The sequence below is a fragment of the Solenopsis invicta genome, chromosome 6 (genome assembly GCF_016802725.1).
Source record: "Solenopsis invicta isolate M01_SB chromosome 6, UNIL_Sinv_3.0, whole genome shotgun sequence".
Taxonomy (NCBI): Eukaryota; Metazoa; Arthropoda; class Insecta; order Hymenoptera; family Formicidae; genus Solenopsis; species Solenopsis invicta.
Window position 1 is genome coordinate 24,787,330 of NC_052669.1, and position 21,769 is coordinate 24,809,098.

A 21,769-nucleotide genomic window follows, 5' to 3' on the forward strand; every position below is an offset into this window, starting at 1 on the left:
ATTGTATTAATGGCATATTATACAACTTACGCGAAAGACGAGATTGTACGATTTTACAAATCACCTTGTACAAAAAAATCCTATGTACAAAAAATTATTAATTATTATCGTTAATTTGTTTTCTGTTACTGTAAACTGTAAAAAATTAGTCGTACAGAAAAAGTCGCTATACCGCCGCACAATAGAAAACCAAAAGGTATTCGCGCATTATATTTACACGTGTCTGCATAAAATTACAGTGCGTTCGGGCGAATGTTTCCTCCGATCACCCTGTGTTTGCAAGCGCCACCTTATTATACGCAGCTACTCGGGGAAACGGTGAGTGCCACAAAGAGTTAAATCGCTGTCTACCCCTCTCAAGAAGCCGATTGCCGCCGCGGTGTGTCGTCGTATCGATCGGCTGCATTCACGCTAGCTTCCGTTCCCGATTAATGCGCGATTTAAATAATATTCGCGTGACGGTGCGGGGGCGACAGAGAAAGAAGGTGAAAGGTCACTCCGCGCTTCCGATCGATGAGAGGACCGACGCCGACGCCAAGAAAGGGTTCGCGAAACACGGTGGAGACAGGGACGAGGAAGGGGAGAAGGAAGCGGACGAGTTGAAAAACTTTCGTCGGTCCCGTCGACCGTTCGATTTTCAATGAAACCCGATCGCCCCCGCGCTACTCGTTCATTTCCACTTTTCCGAGTTTTCGTGACGAGTGCGCGCGGAATGCAGCCGCGGCAACGACGCCCCGTCGACGCTGTAAAAAAAGGCTTTGTACACGGTTGCTTTTTTTATTATACATATACACAAGGTTGGGAGCGATATTTTTAGATGTACAGGTGTATCTTTTTTCTCTCTTGTTAGTGCAATAGCCTCGGTTAGATTCGGTTAGAACAGTGTTTTTCAACCCTTTCTGCGCGATAGAAATGCCTCGAGTTGCGCGAGAAATCTATGGTACGTCACAGTTAGATGCGATTGCGGAAGTTGTATATCAATAGTAGAGAGTTATCGCGTGAGATTGTTACTATTCAAAATTTAATTGTATATTTTGACGAAAATCTTAAGGATAAGAGAAATAAGATCTATAAATTAATTTTTTTTATTAAATTCTTCTGTTATCGATATACCTCTTCCGCATAAAATCACGGTACACGAGTAGGTAGTCCCTTTGATCTTGATTTCAATAAAACAGACAAATAATATGATATTCAACAAATTCGCAATGCACAATTACTTTTATCCCACAGTCATCTTGCAAAAACGCTCGAATCGAGCTCAGCTACTTGTGCGTTCCTTTCTCGAACACCTTATATTGTTATTTGCTTGAGATCCATTTCAATAAAATAAAAGAGGTCATATAAAATGTTCTAAAATCGCGCGTAAATTTTTATTCAGATCAAATTTTCCGTAAAACATTCAATGGAACAGAGGTTGAAAAACACCGAGTTAGAATACATTTCTTGTGAAAGAGCGAAGGTGCATCAGTTGTTGTTACGATTACGTTTCGCGGTTCGCATAAATTCAGGTAAGGCCGACGTAAGGACTAGACCAGAAAGAAAAGAGAGAGTAAGAAATTAGAGAGAGAGAAAAAGAGAGAAAGTATGAATGAGAAAAGAGTGAGTAAAGTAGGGTTAAAAATGGCGAAGGCAAAGCACCTGTGTGTCGGAAAATGATAAATTTCAAGAATAAACTCCAAGTAAACGAGAATCTCTCTGTCCCCTTTGTGTGTCCGGAACAAAAAAAAAATAGAGCGACTCTCGTTCTCTCATGAGAGTCACGAAAGCGCACATCCTCTCTTTCTGTTTTCTGGCAGAACCAAGCCCCCTTTTCTTCGAAAAAAAAAAAGTAACTGAATCCGAATGTCAAATCGCAAGAGTGTCGAGTCCGCTCGAAACGATAAAGCGCAAAATACACGACCGTGATTCGCGGTGGGTTAGATTAAATAATCATGTTTATTATTTCACAAATCTCTTTTTGTAGTACAAAAATATTACAATATTTTATCTGGTAACTTCTCGTCACCTCTGTTTACTCACTTAAATCGAAATAGTTAATGCGCACGCCAAAAAAAATGTCACCGATTCCGTTGTCTTTGTTAAATTGATTTTCAGAACTAAAGTTACAATGAGAACTTGCATTGATCATAACAGATACGATTTGAGAAACTAAAAAGTAGAATCATAGAATTCTGCTACTTAGTTTCAAAAATTAGATATCAAAGGAATCCAGTAAAATACTAACGTCGAGATGCTTTTATATCTGATACATATCAGTCTATAAATTTGTAATTATTTTTGATAATACACCTTAATTTATTACGAAATTTCGTTATAAATTTGCTGTGTGCATTAAATAATGCAAAAAAATAAATAAAATAACAGTAACGCAAAATTTTGTTTGGCGCGTGCATACAAAAATCCTATTCTCTAAGTACACAAACATTAGCCTCAAAGGTGGTTAATTAAATACTTACGATAGTTGCATTAATCTACGTTGGCGCATAGGCAGGCATTTTTATAATACGATTTTCTATGAGGGAGAGGAGGAAAGGATGAAGGGGTTCAGAACAAGCGCGATGGTCAACGCAGTAGGCCCTGACAGCATCGTTATCTAGAGTACCTCCCTCCTTCTTCAAGCTTGTCAAAACGAAAAATGGAGATTCTGACGTGAAAAACATGCGATTCGGCAGGAAATCGCACGTACGTATTCGTGACACACGCAGACCATGTCGCGAATCGATTTCTGCATTGTGTGTTCTCATTGTTCGATGCAAATTTAATATATAGATGCACTCTGGCTTCGATTCACCGAGTGCTATTTAACGCTTGCGTGATTCATTTATAATCGAAAATTTCTCAAATATATTTCGTATCAAACAAATGCCTAAGAGGACCAAAGTTCCACGAATTTAACGATCAAGTGCCGAAATTCTCCTACAATCGGAGAATTAGAGCACCGAACATTCAGATAAAATCGGTGAACTTTGGTGTTTAATCAACGATCACTTTTTTCTTGTCCTCTCGATAAAGTAACACCGGACACGTAAAAAACGATCTTCGAAAAAGTATTTGAACCACAACAAGCTTTACACGTGATCAACGACGCACAATTAGAATTTCAAAAAATGTTCAAACGGGCTATTGTGGATATGTAGCGTGATAACATGTCACTACATAGCGTGACACTAGTTATATTTTAGTTATCGAGTAGAGAAATCGATGTGCCACCGACAATGCCAATATTTTTTCTCGCGAAATAGCTACGAACTATTCTGGAGCTACGAAATTAACGTCCGGAAATGAAGTTCGATTCGATGGCGCAATCCTGATTCGGCACGACGATCTTGATTCGGATGTGACATGCGAGTGACGCTGATGATAATATCAAACTATTATTATGCGACGCTACATTTTTATTAATATCTACAATTCGTGTGAATCAGCCTGCGTGGAAAGAGAGAACTGTCAACCTATGTAAATCACGGATTTGCGTATGCATAAATGACGCCTACGGTCCCCTTCCGCGAGGTGTCGATCGACTGATTCGCAACGCATCAAATGGAAAACGTTGCAGAACTTTGGCTTTGACAAAAAAGAGACGCGCCGATCGGATGAATGATTAAATAAGCCGCCCCGAAAATAACTCTTCAAGGTCGTAAAAATTGCTTTTACCATAAACGGCAACATCGCGTTTTAACATGTGCGGCCCTTTAACGATGGCTTTTTGTGAAAAGTCCAAGCTATCGAAATCACGTCAAATTCCGTCAAATTTCTCGGTGCATTAGCGCCGGATTTTCCACCGGATCAAGTCGCTCTTCGTCGAAATTTTCACGTTGCTTCCGCTTTTATAGCCCGAATTTTCGGTGCACGTTCCAGCATACCAATATACATACAATATATTACTTTTTTTTTTTATGCAGTTTACGTATGTAAAAGTATATACGTCAGATATTTTGTGAGAATTTTTGATCGTCTTTAGCAACTCGTAGTCTGAAATATTTCGCGCACGAATGATAAAAAGCACTGAACAGCGTCGAACACATTACGGCTCTTTGAATTTTTATTCTGATGTTTGTATGTTTAACTTGTAAAAACCAATTCTCAGAAAATTGAAAAAAACAATGACGACATTAAAATCACAAGCTTTCAAAATATAGATAAAATAAATAAAATTCTAAAATATAAGGAGGATAGACAATAAAAAAAATTTTTGAAATCAATTTTTAAATGGATAAAAAAAGTAAAAAAAAATAGAAAATATAGATAATAAATTTTAAAATTAGTTAAAAAAGATGAAATTCTATTAGCTCATCAAGATAGAGTTCCACATGTCTTTTGAAGGAAAGAGCCGGAACGTATAAAGCGGGTACGAGAGACGAATCGGAAAACAGACAGACGGCTGCGCGTATTAGTGTAACAAGCAAGCGTCCATTCGTAGCGTGATTATTTCCGAGACTTCGAAACTGATCTTATCGAGACGTAACACGACCCTTACAATCACTGGCAGGCGCTCGCTCGCTCTTGCCAGGCGCATTCGCATGATGATTTATATCGGAATCGCGAAGCACGAACGTATTTAAATGCCCGGCGGGCCGACGGTGGGCGTCGCACGGAAGTGAAGCCAGTCGGAAGTGGAAGTATTCCTGCACAAGCGCTCAAGACAAAGACGAATGAGGTGGTTTGGATCCGCTGGAAATTACGGGGCCCGATGTTGTTTGTATAACGCGAGCCGTCCGTAAATGAGACGCCAATTTTCCCGACCCCGGCCGAACGAGGTAAGATTATCGAGAAAACTAACTCTGTCTTGTATCGCACGACGAGAAACGAGATACACTCCTGCGTTCTGAGACGCGCGGAGATTTATGAATAAGGAAATCGTTCTCCGGGGTGCTCGGAGTCAATCGCTTTAAAGCACATCGAAACTTTACGAGCGGCGGGTGCTCCACGCGCTCTTCACGTCATCTAGAGCTCGTTCCACATCGATCCGAAACGCATGCCACTCCTGTGCAACTTGGCTAAACGAGTTAACTCTTGTCTCTCTACTCCAATAACAAGATTCGAAAGACTAACATCACGCTGCAAATTTTATCTAATGAAAGAGTCAAATTTAAATGATCGTCAAGCGTTTACGTTTAATTGCAATGCGCATCTCTAAATAAATTGTATATGATTTGGAAGGGTCATCGAATTCTCTCTCACCACCAATACTCCACAATCTCCTCTTTACAAACTTTACAAAGTTAGGGTCGACCGACCTAGCAGCCGCTGCCAATACCATCGTCCCCTGCGCGAGCATCCCTCACATCGAAGGGATGCAAGGGAGCGGCGGAGGCAAGCGGAGCGGCGCGGCGCGGCGCGGCATCCAGCTGCCAGCCGACTAATGCTGCAACAGGGAGAGAAAGGACAGAGGGCGGAGGTACACGGTGAAAAGAGACAGAAAGAAAGCGGGGACTGAGGGAAGGAGACAGAATAGCGGAGGGGATACTCGGGAAGATTTATTATGCAGAGGAGAGTGAGAGAAACGGGCGCGAGCCCTTTCGGAGCTTAACACACTTTGTACCGGGCGCTGCGCACGTAAGCTGTCTCTATTTTTCGGCCCGCAACGTTGATATACGCGCGAAGGGAGTATACGCCGGTTTATATTCTGAATAATGCATCTGAATCCGAATGCATATCTCGGCGAAACTTTCATCTCTTCCCATCTTATTACACTTTGACGTAGATAATATAATTTATTAAAAGAGCTCGGCTCTTTCTTTACACTGCTCGTAGGACAATAATTGTATCTGACGTAAATTGTACTGAACGTCGAAGAAATTCCCCGTTAAAATTCAATGGCACATAATTGTTTATTAGGCACACGAATTCGAAATGTAGATATTTGGGAATGCTCGCGTTATAAATATAGGTACTTAAAGACGTGCGGTCTGAAAAATCGCTCGTGCTAACAACGCCCAATCTTCGCGCCGTGTAGAACCCGATATTCCCTCTCACACACCGGCATCGATCACCGCGCTGTGCCAGAAAGAGCCGTCAAGGAGGAGGGATGCAGAAGGGGCAGAGGTGCGGAGACGCAGCAGCCGCTGGAGGACGAGCGAGGAGAAGAGGACGAAGGGGATGCAACGACGAGAACAGGAGAGAACAGAGTGTATTTCCCACCCTCCATTGTGTGTGCGTCTCTCCTCTATCTCTCTCTCTCTCTCTCCTGGTACATTCGACTAAACTGCATATATGCTGAGGAGTGTAGCCGCATGATCTATGTACGTGAATTCAACACAGTGGCCCATACGGTACGGTATTGCTACAGGATTTCGCGTCTCCCTCAACGAATGACGATCATACGCGGAAAACGACTCGTACCTTCTTCTTTTACTTTCTCTCTTTCTTTTTTTCTTATTTTCCGTTGAACCAGGTGCCGTTCTAAATTCACACGTGACTGCCAAGAAAATATCTACTGCGGGCGTTACACATATATTTCCGCCAAACGAGGAACCATTTCCAAAATTTTCCGAGCAGCGGTATGCAGACTGCTAACCTTAGATCAAGGAACTAAAATTTTTTTCAAACGTGCAATAGCTCTCTGATTTAGAAATAAACACTATGCGAGATCTGCGAAAAATTTGAGAATAATCGATTTTGGAATTCAGATTTGATAGAATATCGGAATTATCTATAAATTTGTTTTTTTTCATAATCTAATAGCCTGAGCAAAATTCGTTCCACGTATAATGCAATTACTGGCGACTCAATTGTTCCGATGAAATCGTTTGTTGCAAATGTCGCGTGAATTTCGAGGAGCATCGGAATTTCAGTGCTGTAAACTTTCTCGATGCGATTGATTTCTAGAGTACCTCTCGTAAGGCCGAAACGTTGAAACTTCATTTCGAGTATTCCTGTCAGTAGCTATACAGTAGCTTTGCTACAGATCTGTGGAGTACGTACCGTCTGTTCGAAGACAATACCACAGCCCGAACATGTAACCACTTAAGACATAAGGGAGGCGACGGTTGATTGAACTGCTCGGAAACGGCGATAACGAGGACATGACGATATACGGCAAAGAGAATAGCGTATTTCGTATTCAATTGAGCATTGGTACTAACAATGGAATAGATCATTTAGATTATACGATGACAGACGTAAATGAGAATGGTTCTAAGAAGAAATATCCAAGCTTTTCAAACGCTTGCCAGCGCCACGTAAAAATATGGCATAGAGAATTTACATATGTAATAAACAGGAATATGTTCATGAAAATTGAGAGGAGTGTTTTTTTTCATGTCCAAAGTCACACGGAAAGAACGATTTCTACCATTATCTAAAATTTGTTAGATCATCAAAGTAATTATGTTGGATGCTCTCGTTGACAGAGTGTCAAAACTTTTTGCAACATTGCTCATCATCCTTCATAATTATTTTAGTGATCCAAATTTTCAGATTCAGTTAAGTTTTTAGATACTTCCGCAAAACCGTTCTTTCTGCATAGCTACAAGAAGGAATTGAGTGTAAAAATAATTTGCAGATAGATTTTCCACAAAAGCTACAAAAACTTTGACTGTTTTATATATTATATATATATATATATATATATATAAAACAGCCAAAGAATCTTATACTAAAAATCCCACGGTTAATGGCCCCACGTAATCAGCAGAGTTTCACAAGATTCGCGCCAGACCAAGTTCCTACTCCTTCGAGCGAGCTCTCAAGGACGTATCGGCGGAAAGCAGCGGCGGCTCCGATTTCTCCTCCATTGGCTGAGCCAACTATCGGGGTTTTAAGTAAGCGGGCACGAGCGCGAAAGACGAAAAGCCTCTTGTCATGTGCTCGAGAAACGAAACTCTTTGCGAGCGGAGCACTAGTCGGGGTGCACCTTCCGCTGATCCTCTTATTGAGGACACCATCCTGTGCCTTCATCCTCAAACCACCATCACATCCGTCCGACCGCCGTGAGACGAGCGCGCGCGCGCTCGTGTAATAAGGGCGAGAAGATATGCCGATAAGAAGCTTATCGTCGAGAAAGGACCTCGTCGCTCCTCGGACGAGTGCCGCGCTCACTCTTCCGCCCATGCATGAGAATATTAAACAATCGATGCGTCTCGAGAGCAGAAAGAAAGCTATAATACGCCGTTTCGTCGGCGGAGTTACTTTATTCGGTGATCGATCGATGTCGAGAATAAGTATCGGTGAACGAAACAAGTATCGGTGGAAGAGCTTCCCGAGATAGTGATTTTAAAGGCGACAATGGGATCAAGGCCCGATAGAGAAAACGAGTGAGGGAGAAAAAGAGCGGAAAGAAGTAGAGCTTAACGCGGAAAAAGAAACAAGCAGATCGGAAACAAAACCGAGTAAGAGAACTTTGCAAGTGGCACGACCTAAAGGATACTCGATGTAAAAATTTTAAGTATAAAGATTGCAGGTCTATGAGAAAATACCGGAAAATTACTAATAGTTTGTAATATTTTAATTGAGAGCGATTTCCCGAGCGCATAAATTTATAAGATGCACTTGCTTAAAAGCTTTGCAAAAATAAAAATATTGCCCCACAATTATAGTACAGATCATTAACGTTGGAGCGCGATGCGTTGTTAAACGTTAAAGTGGCAAATGTGATGGAACTTCAGATAAGATAAGAGTTTTTAATCAACGAATTACGTGGAAAAATACCAATATTTTTCTCACATGAATCTAAATAAATCCAAACAAATATTTTTTTTTATAAATTCGTAAAAATCTGCAAATTAAAAATAACCGATTTAAAAAATCAGAAAAAAATATATCGGAACGGATCGATGAAATCGAGAACTGAAGGCATACTGCGAGAGTAATTAGGGTAATGAAGGGCGGGCTGTATAATTAGATGCAACGATGGATCGATGGACCGAGCTATTGCAGGAGGGATGCAAAATGCCGTTGAGCTTTTTATCGCTCGACTATGGAACGAGAAAGATAGAGAGCCCTTTGATCGTGCTACAGGGAAAGTCTCGCGTGATACTAATTTCCATTTGGGCCCTGCTGCCCGGGCTCGGTTCGCTAATGCAGTGACGTCATTCATCTCTCCATCGCTTTACCACGTCGCCCAGAGAGAGAGAGAGAGAGAGAGAGAGAGAGAGAGAAAGAGAGACAATTTTACATCGTTAAAGGTCGGAAAGTTATGATACAGAGGTGCTTCGCTGAAACGCGACAACATTTTTCGCGTCTTACGCGAGATATACTGCAAGCAGGCTCCGCCACGTTACGGCTGCATGTCACGGCCAACTCGCGGACATTAATATTACTGGATCCGAATTGTCGCCCCGGCTACGTGTCCTCCTTGTTAGAGGAGAGACGGAGACAAAGTTTGCGGATTCAAGAATCTATGCCATTCGGAGATCCCGCACGCGAGGATACCAAATTCTGCATACAAACGTATCAAGAGTCCTGCGACGAATATACCAGCAAATGCATACAGAGTGCAAGCTTTTAATATTTACAGGTCATTTCTCTGAAGAGACAATTTCGACATATGATCCAGAAGAAACTAAGACGGAGGAAATGGAAACGACGTGACGAAAGAGAAATAAAAATGAGAGAATATAATAAATTAATAATACAAAAAATTAAAAAGAAAAATTATTTTAAAGAGATAACATCGAACATGTGAGACATATCGCTCGTGTCATTATTTGGCAAGAGGCCATTGCAATAATTTTTTATCAGTTTGATTCTCAAGAATGATAGTGCTTCTATGCTACGTAATGCTTATAGATTGGTATGCTCGTTTGTCGTTAGTCTAGCTGCCACACCAGAAAACAGTCGATATGTCATTGACAGAGTTTTGCGACTCCGAGCTCTTGCAATTTTTACTACCATTCGGCGCAATCGATGCGGGCCTACCAGTGGCGACTTTAACTCGCAAAGACTGTTTGCACTTGACAAAAAATATAAGAATTTCAGACCTGAGGAAATAAAGTCGCTAAGATTAGAATTTAATAATTGAAAGATCTTAAAATCTCGAGCAGTTCAAGTATCATTCTCAAGTAAAAATTTGAACTTAAATATTAAAACATAGCATGAATAAAGTCTCAAATGTTTAACGATGATGAAGCTGAGAGATCAGATTACAAAAACTCCGACCTACTAAAGATCTGATTTTAGATGAACCAACAAGAAATGACACCTTTATAACGAAAGAGGAATAAAAATGGAAGAGCTAACAAATGAACCACTCGGCAAACCGTATCTTATGGTTACTGTTCACAATCAAAGTAAGTGGCCCGGTTGTAAGTGAATTCCACGCTCCCGGAAGTTTTGCGCTATCATTTTTTGCTAGTCCCGGAAACTATGACGCTGCCAAAACGCATCCGCTAGACAAGAGAGACGAAACGAGACGACGTTTGTTTGTTACGTAACGCGTGTGGGTGAGTGCAGAAAAAGGAACAAAAGACGCGTTTCCGCATGAAACTGTGGTGTCGCTTTGTGTGAAAGAACAGATAGCAAAAGTTTGTCGCGCGAAAATGTTTCGAAAAATCACGAGCGCCGAGGAATTTCCTTGGAAAGTCAAGGAGGACAGAAAATTTCAATAACTGCGAGATGTCTGCAAGTACGAGGACGACCTTGTTACCCTTAATCCTGTAGAGCTGCGTGGAAACTTTGGTTAATCCTACGTAATGTTCTTTTCACGGATTTTGAGTAGATTAAAGACTTTCGCGAGATAAGCTATACCCGAGTTTTGGGGAGACGAAAAATCAACAACTATCTAAAACGGTATTCGCGAGTGCATTCCGCGTTTACGAGCGTACGGCATCTTTCCGAAAAAACTTGGACATACTTGCTCGATCTACGCCCGCTATTGGCGCGAATTCAATGGCTCGAAGAGCTAAAAGTGTCGCATCTGCAAATAGAGAAAGAACATAGGTAAAAAAAAACTGGCTCGACGCCATTCCTACCCGGAGAGCCGTGACGGGCGAGAACGACGTAGAAACGACAAAGGAAAAAGGATACGTGTGTTACATAACGATGTACAAGGACTATGAGCGTGTGACCATACACTGCCTAAGGAAGTATTGTATCGCTTATTATAATAATTATTTATCGTATTATCATTATTATCTTGTGACAAGCGATTTATCATTGTACTTAAGCAAAAGGCACCACAAATGAGCTTCGTAAGAAGCTTGTTCCTTTTTTTTTCTCTCGTAACAGCCTATGGGCCTGCGGGACTAGTTTCATCATGACTATTTTTGAGCCGCGACGACTCACACAGAAATCAGTCTTCGACGTGATTCACAACCCTACGTCATATAAATATAATATACGTATAAATATATATATTTTACGTACACGCGTCGAAGAATGTTTTGCATCATCTTCCTATTATGCAGATCGATCGCGCTGTTCGAGATAAAAAAAAAAAAAAAAATATTCGCTTGATCATTTATCATTATTTTTGCACACCGTTTTAATATAAAACAAATTTTTGCATTTTATGTTACGCTAAAATATATTCTCGTGTTGCACACATCTACGATCTAATGAAGATCCCAGGATAATCAAAACGGTGCAAAATCATTTGCGACGCGTGCGTATAAAAAAAAAGTACTTAATATCATTTAAATCAAATCTTTTTGCTGCGCGCCTACAGACGGTATACAGACGGATAGTCGAAGATGCTGGAGTCCGAATACAAAAGCCCTAGCGTCTGTGGACACAGGGGTCAAGGGAAGATCCTACACGTCGCGAGATCCTCGGAGCCATGGAATAGCCCGTGGACTCGGACGTGACACGGAAATGACGAAAGGGGGGACGACTACGAGATCGTGTAACGATCTGTAATCTTGAAGGAACGTTACTCGTCTTCCGTATTCCAGAACGATACAATGTTCGGACGTTCAGCGGGAGGTAGAATGGGAATGGAGTTTTGTACTTGACATTACTTTCACTGAGATCTCCAGCTATACTGACTTTACGAACACTCCGCTATAACTAAGGGAGTCCGTTTATCTTGGATAAGATAAAAAAGACCCCGCATCTTATTCATTAGAGTTAAATACTTAGAAGCTAAAACGCACAAGAATAAATAATTTTAGTTTAAATAGTATTCTATAAATAAGGAGATATGCACGCGCACACGATCTAATAGTCACGTATACAGCTATGCGACGAGGAGGGCCCTTCGTGCGACATATCGATCGTAACGATTAATACTAATTGTGAAATGATATGAGCACAAGTTATTTAGTTTCAGGATAGTTCTCTGCGAACGTATGCGCGCAAGTCTATGTATATGCTTTATATGATAGAAAAATAAATTATGTATGTATACGAGGATTTATGAATCAAAGGATCCATGCATCCGAGGAAAGATCCATGTCGGAAAAATCCGAGGATGAGTGGAACTTTTCAAAAGATACGGTCCTCTAACTTGCTGACTTTTAGACGCGAAGCGAACCATTGTATCTAGTGATAAGATATAAGATAGTCTATCTTACATTATAGCATTCCAATAAGGCCAGTAATCGGGATTCGTGACAAAAATAGTCGATTCAAAGATCCTCGCAGAATCCGCGGGTTAGTATACTTTGCACGTGGACGCACTGTATATTTATTCAACGCAAGAGTTATTAAGTTAAGTAACCCGGCTCGGATTTTGCTAAAAAGTGCTTGTGCTGCAGGCGCATAAACGACGATGCGAAGGTGCCCTCCCGTATACCATGTTTCAACTTAATGTGCCTTTTCAAATTATCAGACCTGGTCAACGACATCATACATATGTGACATACGTGCTTGTCGGGGTTGTGCGATTTCATGTGTTTTTTTATGTTGGCTACGCTCTTGCCGCACTGCTTACAGCACTCCATACCAATCTGCGAGTGCTCTAACTTATTGTGACTGTCTTTACTTATATCCTTTTCTTTTTTGCAAGTCCTTGTCGTTCCTGGAATACAAGGTCCCGTTTCGATGAATTCGTCATAATTTATTAACGAGCCAACTGTGTCTACTAGTATCATCCCAAAATACGTGGAGATGGTCGATTTAATGTTATCAAACTCAATTTCTTATTTCTTTGCGCAATGCCTAAATGTATAAATGTCTCTCAAACTCTTTAATTAATAAAAAAAAATAATATATGTAAAGTTGTAGATTTTTATTACATGTATGTCTACAAATATAAAGTTATGAAATAAAATAAATTATGAATAGATATGAAATAAAATAAGTTATGAAATAAAATAAATTATAAAATAAAATATATTAAAAATAAATATTAAATCCCTTTTTATCAGAATTACCAAGTGCCATTAACAACGTAAATATAATAACCTTCTCTTGCAAAACATTCGAAATACAAATATTTTATTACAATATTTTATTTTACCTTTTATCGAAAATTATACGAATATTAATAAGCAAACATTTCAATATGCAATTTTTTTTTACAAAGAAAATTTTTAAAGCAATTATTTTATAGAAATATTATTTCGTTATTCAAAACAGATAACAATGTTTAAGTATTAAAAAATTGATTGTTACAAAAAATAACAAAAATTTATTTTGCCAACATATAAATATTCTAATCCGTGAAATTAAAACTTATTTTGTTAATTTTCCAAGAATCTTTAGTTCTAATTTACGGTATATTTTAAAAATTGTTTACAAAACATATTTTTTTTAACTCCTCTATTATTTTAATGCAAAATATTGGCATTGCGAAAAAAATACTCTTTCCAGATGAGAACATTAAATAGAACATCTTTTATGCTTCCCATAACTCACACTCTACGTCAAATAGTTGCAGAGAAGAGAGGATTCTCTCAATTACGTTCAAAATCAACGAAGATATCATAACGAACATCACACTCGTATTTGTACAGGGTAATGTACTTAACGGAATTGCTTGATTTTCTCTCTCTTGTTTTTATAAGCGCTGAAAATATATATGAAAATCTTGCTTGTTGCAGAGACGAAACAATGTAGTATAAAAAGAAAAAAAAAACAAAAACAAGAAGGTCCGAAAACATAATTAAAAAATAAATAAATAAATAAAAAAAATCGAAACTCTTGCTTATTGAAACAAGACAGATAATCGATCAATTCCATCAAGGACGTCGCCCTGTGCTCTTTTTCATCTATAATTACCTACTCGTAGCAAATGTCAATACCATGTAAAAAGCGCAATTCTACTGTCATCTCATCGCGTTCCAAGAGACTAAAGATACTGTCACAATACAGGAGAGAAAGAAAAGAGGAAAGAGACTTCAAACTTAACATACCGAAAAGAAAACTGAATGGAAAATAAACACTCAAGGGTGAGAACCTCAGCAAGGGGATTCGCCGATTCGTCTCTACGGTAAATGCACGATCTGCGGAGATCGCGATACGGACTATCGACTTTGTCCCCAACTCTTAAACGCCCAGACATAAATTGCTCCGTCGGAGATCAAACGCGCGCATCTCGCGGCCACTGGCAACTATTGCATAATGCAGCGCGTGCAACATTTCAACTAACTAGATATAATATGAATATGCAATCAAGAAGTACGTAATCTGATAACTATCAACAGCAACGAAGACGACGACGACGACGACGACAATGATGACGACGACGACGAGATCGCTACGAGGTCGAGGATGCGAAAGATAAACGAGGAATAACGTTAGCAACAGAGTCTATTTAACAAGTGGTTTGATCGCGCATGTTTCTTCGGAAATAATTGTTAGAAGGAAAAATAAACTTGGAGTTACAAGTTTTTCTGCTGCTGCTGACTGTCGCTGCTAGCGACTATTATTAATGCATTGATGATGCGCAGTGGATAAGACTCGTGTGACTATAAATAAACGGTGACATATTAATGTAGACAAACGATAGAAGATATTTCGCGAAAAGTGAAACTTTATGTCTTATAAGAGTTCGGCACACTTTTTATAAAATGCATGTGAGAAACTTGGATCTTTGGATCCTCCAATCCCTAATTCCATGAAAATTGTCTAGTCAGAGAATCCACAAATTTTAGAATCTCAAAATCTAATTAGAACATCTTAATCTCTAATTTGAAAACAGATTTGCAGGATTATTAGATCCTGTGCTCTTGCATAATCGCGTTAACCTTCACATGATCTCGTGGTATCAAGTAACGTAGCATAGGAAACGTCTTATGTAATGGATTTTTTTCCCCGCGGCCGGCAACTTTATTAACGCAAACGACGGATTGCGCAACGAGATGCGTAACGACTGCACATTTTGTTGCTAATATTCTCGTTCACTCGTGTAGATCGAAACGAACAGCGCAAGAGAGACGTGAGAATATAAGATCAAGATCGCCAGGCACGGTGACGCAAAATACGGCAAAAGGGTATATAAAGAGAATAGAAAATAAAAAAAAAACAGCACATAAAGACATGCACAGAGAGTCCCGCCATGGAAGTTGCATATACGCGTACATCTGCGTCCGCACGTGCACGCAGGGTACGCATATATACTGTATATATGCTATATATGTATGTCTTATATATAATATATGACATAAGTATGTACATGTCATCTCGCACACAATTATACGCATTCACACAAATGGAGTTCGTTAATGTGGCATCACGCATACGCACGCATACGCGTTACGTGCACGTGTAAGAACAGCGAGATGAACTCAGCCAGTCGCACCCACACACCATCGCAATCTTGGACACGGATAAAAAAAAAACAAAAAAAAAGATAGGAGTACAGTCCATTTGCTGATACCATGTCCCAAACCAACGAGAGTTTTGTTATGTTTTATTTCTTTCTGTATATGTATTAACACACGTAATTAAAACTACCACAATGACGTAGCAAATGCACGATACCATCACCACAACACCAAGGGTTCATGTAATATACATATGTAGTTAGATAAATATATACAGACATACATACAGAGATATTAATCTCAGCGTGTATGCATATATATACGTACGTACACATATACATGTATATATATGTATATATACGTAAAAGAGGTCTTTCATTTTCTAAAGTTACACTCACTACACTTGCCAGATTTGGAAATAGAGGGATGCTCGCTTCGGACGACACCTACGTACGACTCGACTCGTGTCAAATCCTTGCAAAAACATGCATGCAGATCTCTCCCTCGATTTCTTAGATGTAACATATTTCCCACACACTAACTGACAAAGAGATCGTTTTTTTTTCCCGCTCGCGTAACGTCGAATCCAGAACTCCAACAAATTTGACGCGAATTAAGTACGATGCTTTAAAACGAATCGACATATCGCCAAATTTTTTTATCGCTGTACAAGCTCGATATTTAACCCCGTCCAAATGTTATGTTTGAGATAATACCAAGTATAATCTTCAAGCATGCATAATGTACAAGTTAATCGTAGATTAGAACGGCTTAATGGAAAATGTAAAAAAAGGAAATATGTTAAATCTAAACGAAATTTTGGTCGTAAAGTTAGATATGTGTGCAGATCTTACCATCAAGTCCGTCGAGCATTTCCGGAGGATTATGGTGCTCAGATGATTCAATCCCTTGAACACCATCACTGAGTGCTCCTGCCGTGGCCCCTCCATCTTCTCCTATCAGTCCAACTGGATGACCCTGCACATGCCAATCACATATTTGTAAATAAGCAGTCGGCAATAGCGTAAAAGCTGATTCATGTTTTAGCATATTTTAATTAAACTTGTACAATATTTTCGAAAATAAAAATTTTTTTAATAATATTTACAACTAAAAAATAATTGTTCTTTAAGTTCTTTGAATCCCAAAATTCTTAAACCATGTTTTTAAAATGATCAAATTTAAAATAATTTTTTTGGAACCATTCACATTTTAAGATTTTTAAGAGCTATCATAACTTTCTACGTGATAAAATTTAAATAACACAAAAATTAAGTATGGCTCAGAGTTGGTATAGTTTGTTTCAAATTTATGTAATACTTATTTGACACATAAATATTTTATGTATTGTTTTAAATAGCAATGATTAAGAAAGAAATAATACACGTTTTATAAACAATTTTTTAATGTTTTTACTTAAATAAAAAATAAAGTAATATTTAATTATAAATTATATAAAAGGTTATAAACGTTCTAAATAATTTAAAATAAAAACATTGTTTATAGTAATTCAATTTATTGCTTTTAAAAAATATAAGAATTTGTCACAGAAAATAATGATCTTAAAAATATATACTTTGGCATCTCTTATTTTCACTTGTTGAATTACATATTACGCTGTAATATGTTACAGCGAGTATACATATATAACTATAATGTACATATAAAAAAATGCAAGTATTTATTTATAAACTGCAATTATATCTCGGAAACATGCCACTAAATCATAAATAATCGTAAAAACATATTTAAAAATACATTATATATTTTATTAATCCATCTATTAAAAATGTTGTTTATAGTTTTAAAAACCATAAAAATTATATCTTTATATATCATTTAAATACATGATTGTTTGATAATATATCATAGATAACAAGGAAGATATATACATATTCTAACAAATCATTTAAAATATTTTTTAAAAGATTTCAAATATTTTTATATAAAATAATGTTAATTTATTAATTTTATTATGTGTGTGTGTATACACACACATACACACATGTATGTATGTATATGTATGTATAATTCATATTACGTATATTTTGTAATAAAATAATGCACATGCATGCACTATTTTAACTTGACATGCAACAATAACTTAAATTTTAATAAAATTATCTGATAATAAAAATAAAAATTTGTGTCTGCAAAATTATATTTAATTAGTGTATATTTATTTGTAACATTATCCATAAAAGTTATAATCTAATAATAAAAAAAAGTCCAAAGTTAAAATATGAGAGGAATTGGAAAGAGGAATTTTTGGAAGACCTGGTAGTACCTAAAAGGTATGTAAAAAAAATATGTAAAATAATAATGCACATTTAACACATTCTATCGTAAGTTCTGAGACGTTCGGAGACATTTTGTGTTAAAATGATTACAATAAGTTTGTTTAAACTTTGGAACATTTCAGTAAGAGTTATAAATTTCTTAAAATTTTCCACATTATTCTCACCAATGTGTATTTATATTATATTTGTAAATAATTTCTAAATATTAATTCAACGTAAAATTAATTACGAAAAGGCATAGAATGCAACGATAAATGTCGAGACTAGCATGTTTTTGTCGTACAAGCGTAACTTTTTTTTGCCTCGTTTTCTTTTATCACACACAGATTGTGTGCTTTACATTTATCATGGTGGTTGACGATCTCGAGTCTAAAATTGCCATTTCCCGCAGCGAACGAAGTGCGAATTTCTGGTATGGACTCGCTCCACTTTCTACAGTATTTACAAAACATAAGATTCGACCGTTCGTCGTATTGCAGCCAGGAATACATATCTAACCATCCGAGTTTAAATCTACCAGCCTTTCTACTTTGCGAAGTAGAACGCTGAAAGTTTGTGCACATTGTCGACTGAATTACGGACATTCCTGGTCCCTGATTTACTTGTAACGATCTATGCATATCGCTTTCAAATGTTTTAACACGCGAAGCATATTTGGCTAACGTTTCAAAAGGTTGAGTTTGATCAGTGTTATGGCTTTTATACGGATAGTGCGAGTTCGTGGGTACGTCTTGACTTAGTGGATTATGCGAATTTCCGGAGAATTCAGACGCAATTCCCGACATATCGACATAGAGAGAACCTCCAGCCATGATGGCACTTTCGCGAGAAACTTGTACCACAGCCGAATCTGGACGATTTGAAGTCATGTTCTGTACATCCATAGTTTCGTCACTCTTCCCATCTCTTTGAACCTCCCACTCCATACCAGTCTGTCAACAGAGAAGGAAAGGAGATATGCTTAATCAACAGATCTCAACCGATCTCTTTTAGCAGAAAAAGCCAATTCTGTAAAAAAAATCTCTAATTGGAGAATCCCTTCCTTCCCATGTTTGTTTGACTGAGTAGTTGTAGGACGACCATAGGTAATCGTCATCAAATGTGGGAACAGTAACGAAACTCTGTTATGGGGTCAATTATCTTCACCATATATCGCAAGAACTTTGCACTTTATTCACCACTGTGCAAAGTGTTTTAAGAGAGAAGAAGCATATAGCGTCTTCGGAAAAAAATGCGGTTATGAAGTAAAACAACTATTTTAACGGGCACACAAAATCGGAGTTACATGCTGAAATGTACCAAGATGCCTTGTTACGTGAACACTTGACACCAAAAAATGTTCAAGCAATTTATATGTGCATTATTTTCAAGTTTCAGCTAAATATATTTTTTTAATATTGAAATAGTTTCAAAGAATTATCTTCCAGAAGTAATGCATTAACTAGAGTAGTCCATAATTACATAATTAAAATTATGTGTTTAGAAACAAATATAATAAAAAGATAAACAATAAGACTCTCCAAGCTTTTTGTAATTTACGCACTCTATGTGACTTTAGATAAAGAAACAAGAACATAAACAGAGTCTTATCACTTTTATCTTTTATGTAATCACGTGATAAATACATCAGGAAATAATTTCCTTTAACAGCATCAAATATTTCCAAATAAATTGAGATATTTATGATCAGTTACTACTAGCAAAGAAAATTATATACACATATTTTTTGGGAAATATATATATATATATATATATATATATATATATATATATCATGCAAGGTCAAAAGGTTTAAACAAAGTTAGTATTTTGCATTACATTAAAGAAGTATTTGCAGGAGAAAGCAAAATGGATGCAGGACACATGTGCAAGATTATAGATGCAGAATACAGAAAAAAAATAGAAAAAGTGATTAATCAAAACTCTAAAGTATGAAATGCATAAACATCGAAAATTACTTACGGGGAGGGAAATATTGTCATGGAAGTCGGGTAAATGGTGATCCACCTCTTGTTTAATAGGAGCCTGCGGTTGTGAAGCAGGAGACATGGGTCGACCACCATCTTCCATCTCAACTCCCAGGGCATTATTTAACTTTGGAATCACAGGAGGACTTGATTTGTAACTACACTGCGAAGATGTCTGAAAACAATCAATCAAGAATTTTCTTCATTTTTGTACTTTTAACACTCTCACGTCGACACAATTAGAGAAGTCTTAGCTAAGAACTCTTTTCTTAAAAAAAGGGGAGAAAAATAAAACTTATCAGTAAATTTCTGTTTAGTTAAAAACAATCAACTTTATTATAATAAACTGAGGAGTTCTTTGTTGGACAATAATGTTCACTATTATATAATTGCAATCAAATTCTACTTGATATTTGAAGTAAAAGAATACATATCTTTAAAATGTATGATTCTTATGTTCAAATATATGACGAGATATAGAAAGCATCTGATGATATCTGAGTATCTTGATATCATCAATTATACAGCAGGTAATAGCGTTTGGCCCAAAACACTTCAAGGTTACAAAAAGTTATTTGAAAAGCTGTGCAATCACAAGCACATGTGTAATTCATTGATAATAAGATGATGTATGAGATCACAATCAAACAGAATTTTAAGCAGTAGCACCAGTCTATCGTTATATAAATCTGATATATGATAGAAATTATGTGCATTATTTTATAATACATAAAAGTTAATGCATAAAAATGTAGTGTAATATTTAATATTGTTACAAACATAACGAATAAAATAAAACTTGTATCTGAATTAAAGAGACATTCTAGAATGCTCATAACAAATTATGAGTTTGTATAAATTTTAAAAAGAAACATTCAAGTTGCTCATTTCTATAAAATTTTCCTCGATCAAGCTCCAGTATGGCGCATAAATGAGTTATAATAATTGTACATATGTTACAATAAATAAAATATGATATATATGTTGCTTATCTCGTGATACAATTATAGAAGAGAAGAATCAAGTACTGTATTCACATACCTGAGAGTCAGACAAGAATCTTTCGCTAGGTGGACCAGAAAGAGAAACGTCGTAGCTGCCTGAGTTCTTTCTTTTCCTCTTTTCATGATGGGACTGGAGGTTAGGCGAATCGCTATGCCTAACTCCAGTTTGCGTTTCTGGATCTGGTGACGGGCATTTGTCCTCCGTCTTGTTATTTACACTATTATCCGTGAGGCCTCTGATCTGCAATGCCTCCGCTGTTTTAAGGAACATCGGTAGCAGATGCTGACTAACATTGACTTCGCCCTTGTACATAAAGTGCAGCAACGCCTTCATTTCTGTGTCATTGACATCCTTGAGGAATATGATTGGATGGGGGTGGGTGTTTTGCAGGAAAATGCTCTCGAAATACGGACTGCATGCGGAGAGTATGGTCTGGTGCGCCTTGAAAGTCTCTCCGACACAGGCCAGGGTCACATCGCAGAGTGCCTCTCTGGCTAGCAGCGAGCTGAGAACGTCAGTGAGGTTGGCTGGATGATTGTTCCACCGTAGACAATACTGCTGGTCCATCTTGTCTATCTCCAATCCCGACCCTACAACCAAACTAGTTGGCCTGATCTGTCTACATAAAACTATGCTCACCCTGGCTATACCATGTAATGATTCCCTAACCCTTAAAAAGCGCTAACTCACACACTTTCTCCACGAGCACTCTCCTATCGTTCTGACAATATCTCCCCGCAGATTAAATCGCGGCTGTCTAGGCCCACACAACGTCCTCCGCGCTTCTGCAAATGTGCCACATTGCAGTATAACTGTAAAACCCTTCAGGGTTCACGCCGTGCTACTATACGTGCAGAAAACATTTTTTCGCATAACCTTAACGGCCGACCGAACTAACCCGCGCGCG

The 21,769-nt window shown here is 37.8% G+C and overlaps 1 protein-coding gene across 8 annotated transcripts in view; it reads right to left on the bottom strand.

Moving 5' to 3' along the window:
* Window positions 1-21,769, bottom strand: part of LOC105200515 (zinc finger and BTB domain-containing protein 6) — a 70,280-nt gene that overhangs the window by 29,584 nt on the left and 18,927 nt on the right. For 3 of the 8 annotated variants that reach the window (XM_039451013.1, XM_039451014.1, XM_039451012.1), the window contains exons 2-5: window positions 21,555-21,647; window positions 20,899-21,452; window positions 19,853-20,032; window positions 16,445-16,568 (exon numbers count right to left, since the gene is read on the bottom strand). In XM_039451013.1, the coding sequence (XP_039306947.1) occupies window positions 16,445-16,568; window positions 19,853-20,032; window positions 20,899-21,452; window positions 21,555-21,647 (951 nt within the window). Of the gene's footprint in view, window positions 1-16,444; window positions 16,569-17,748; window positions 18,823-19,852; window positions 20,033-20,898; window positions 21,453-21,554; window positions 21,648-21,769 lie in introns of those variants that run through there. The other 5 variants (XM_039451011.1, XM_011168104.3, XM_011168102.3 and 2 more) reach the window with 3 other exon arrangements.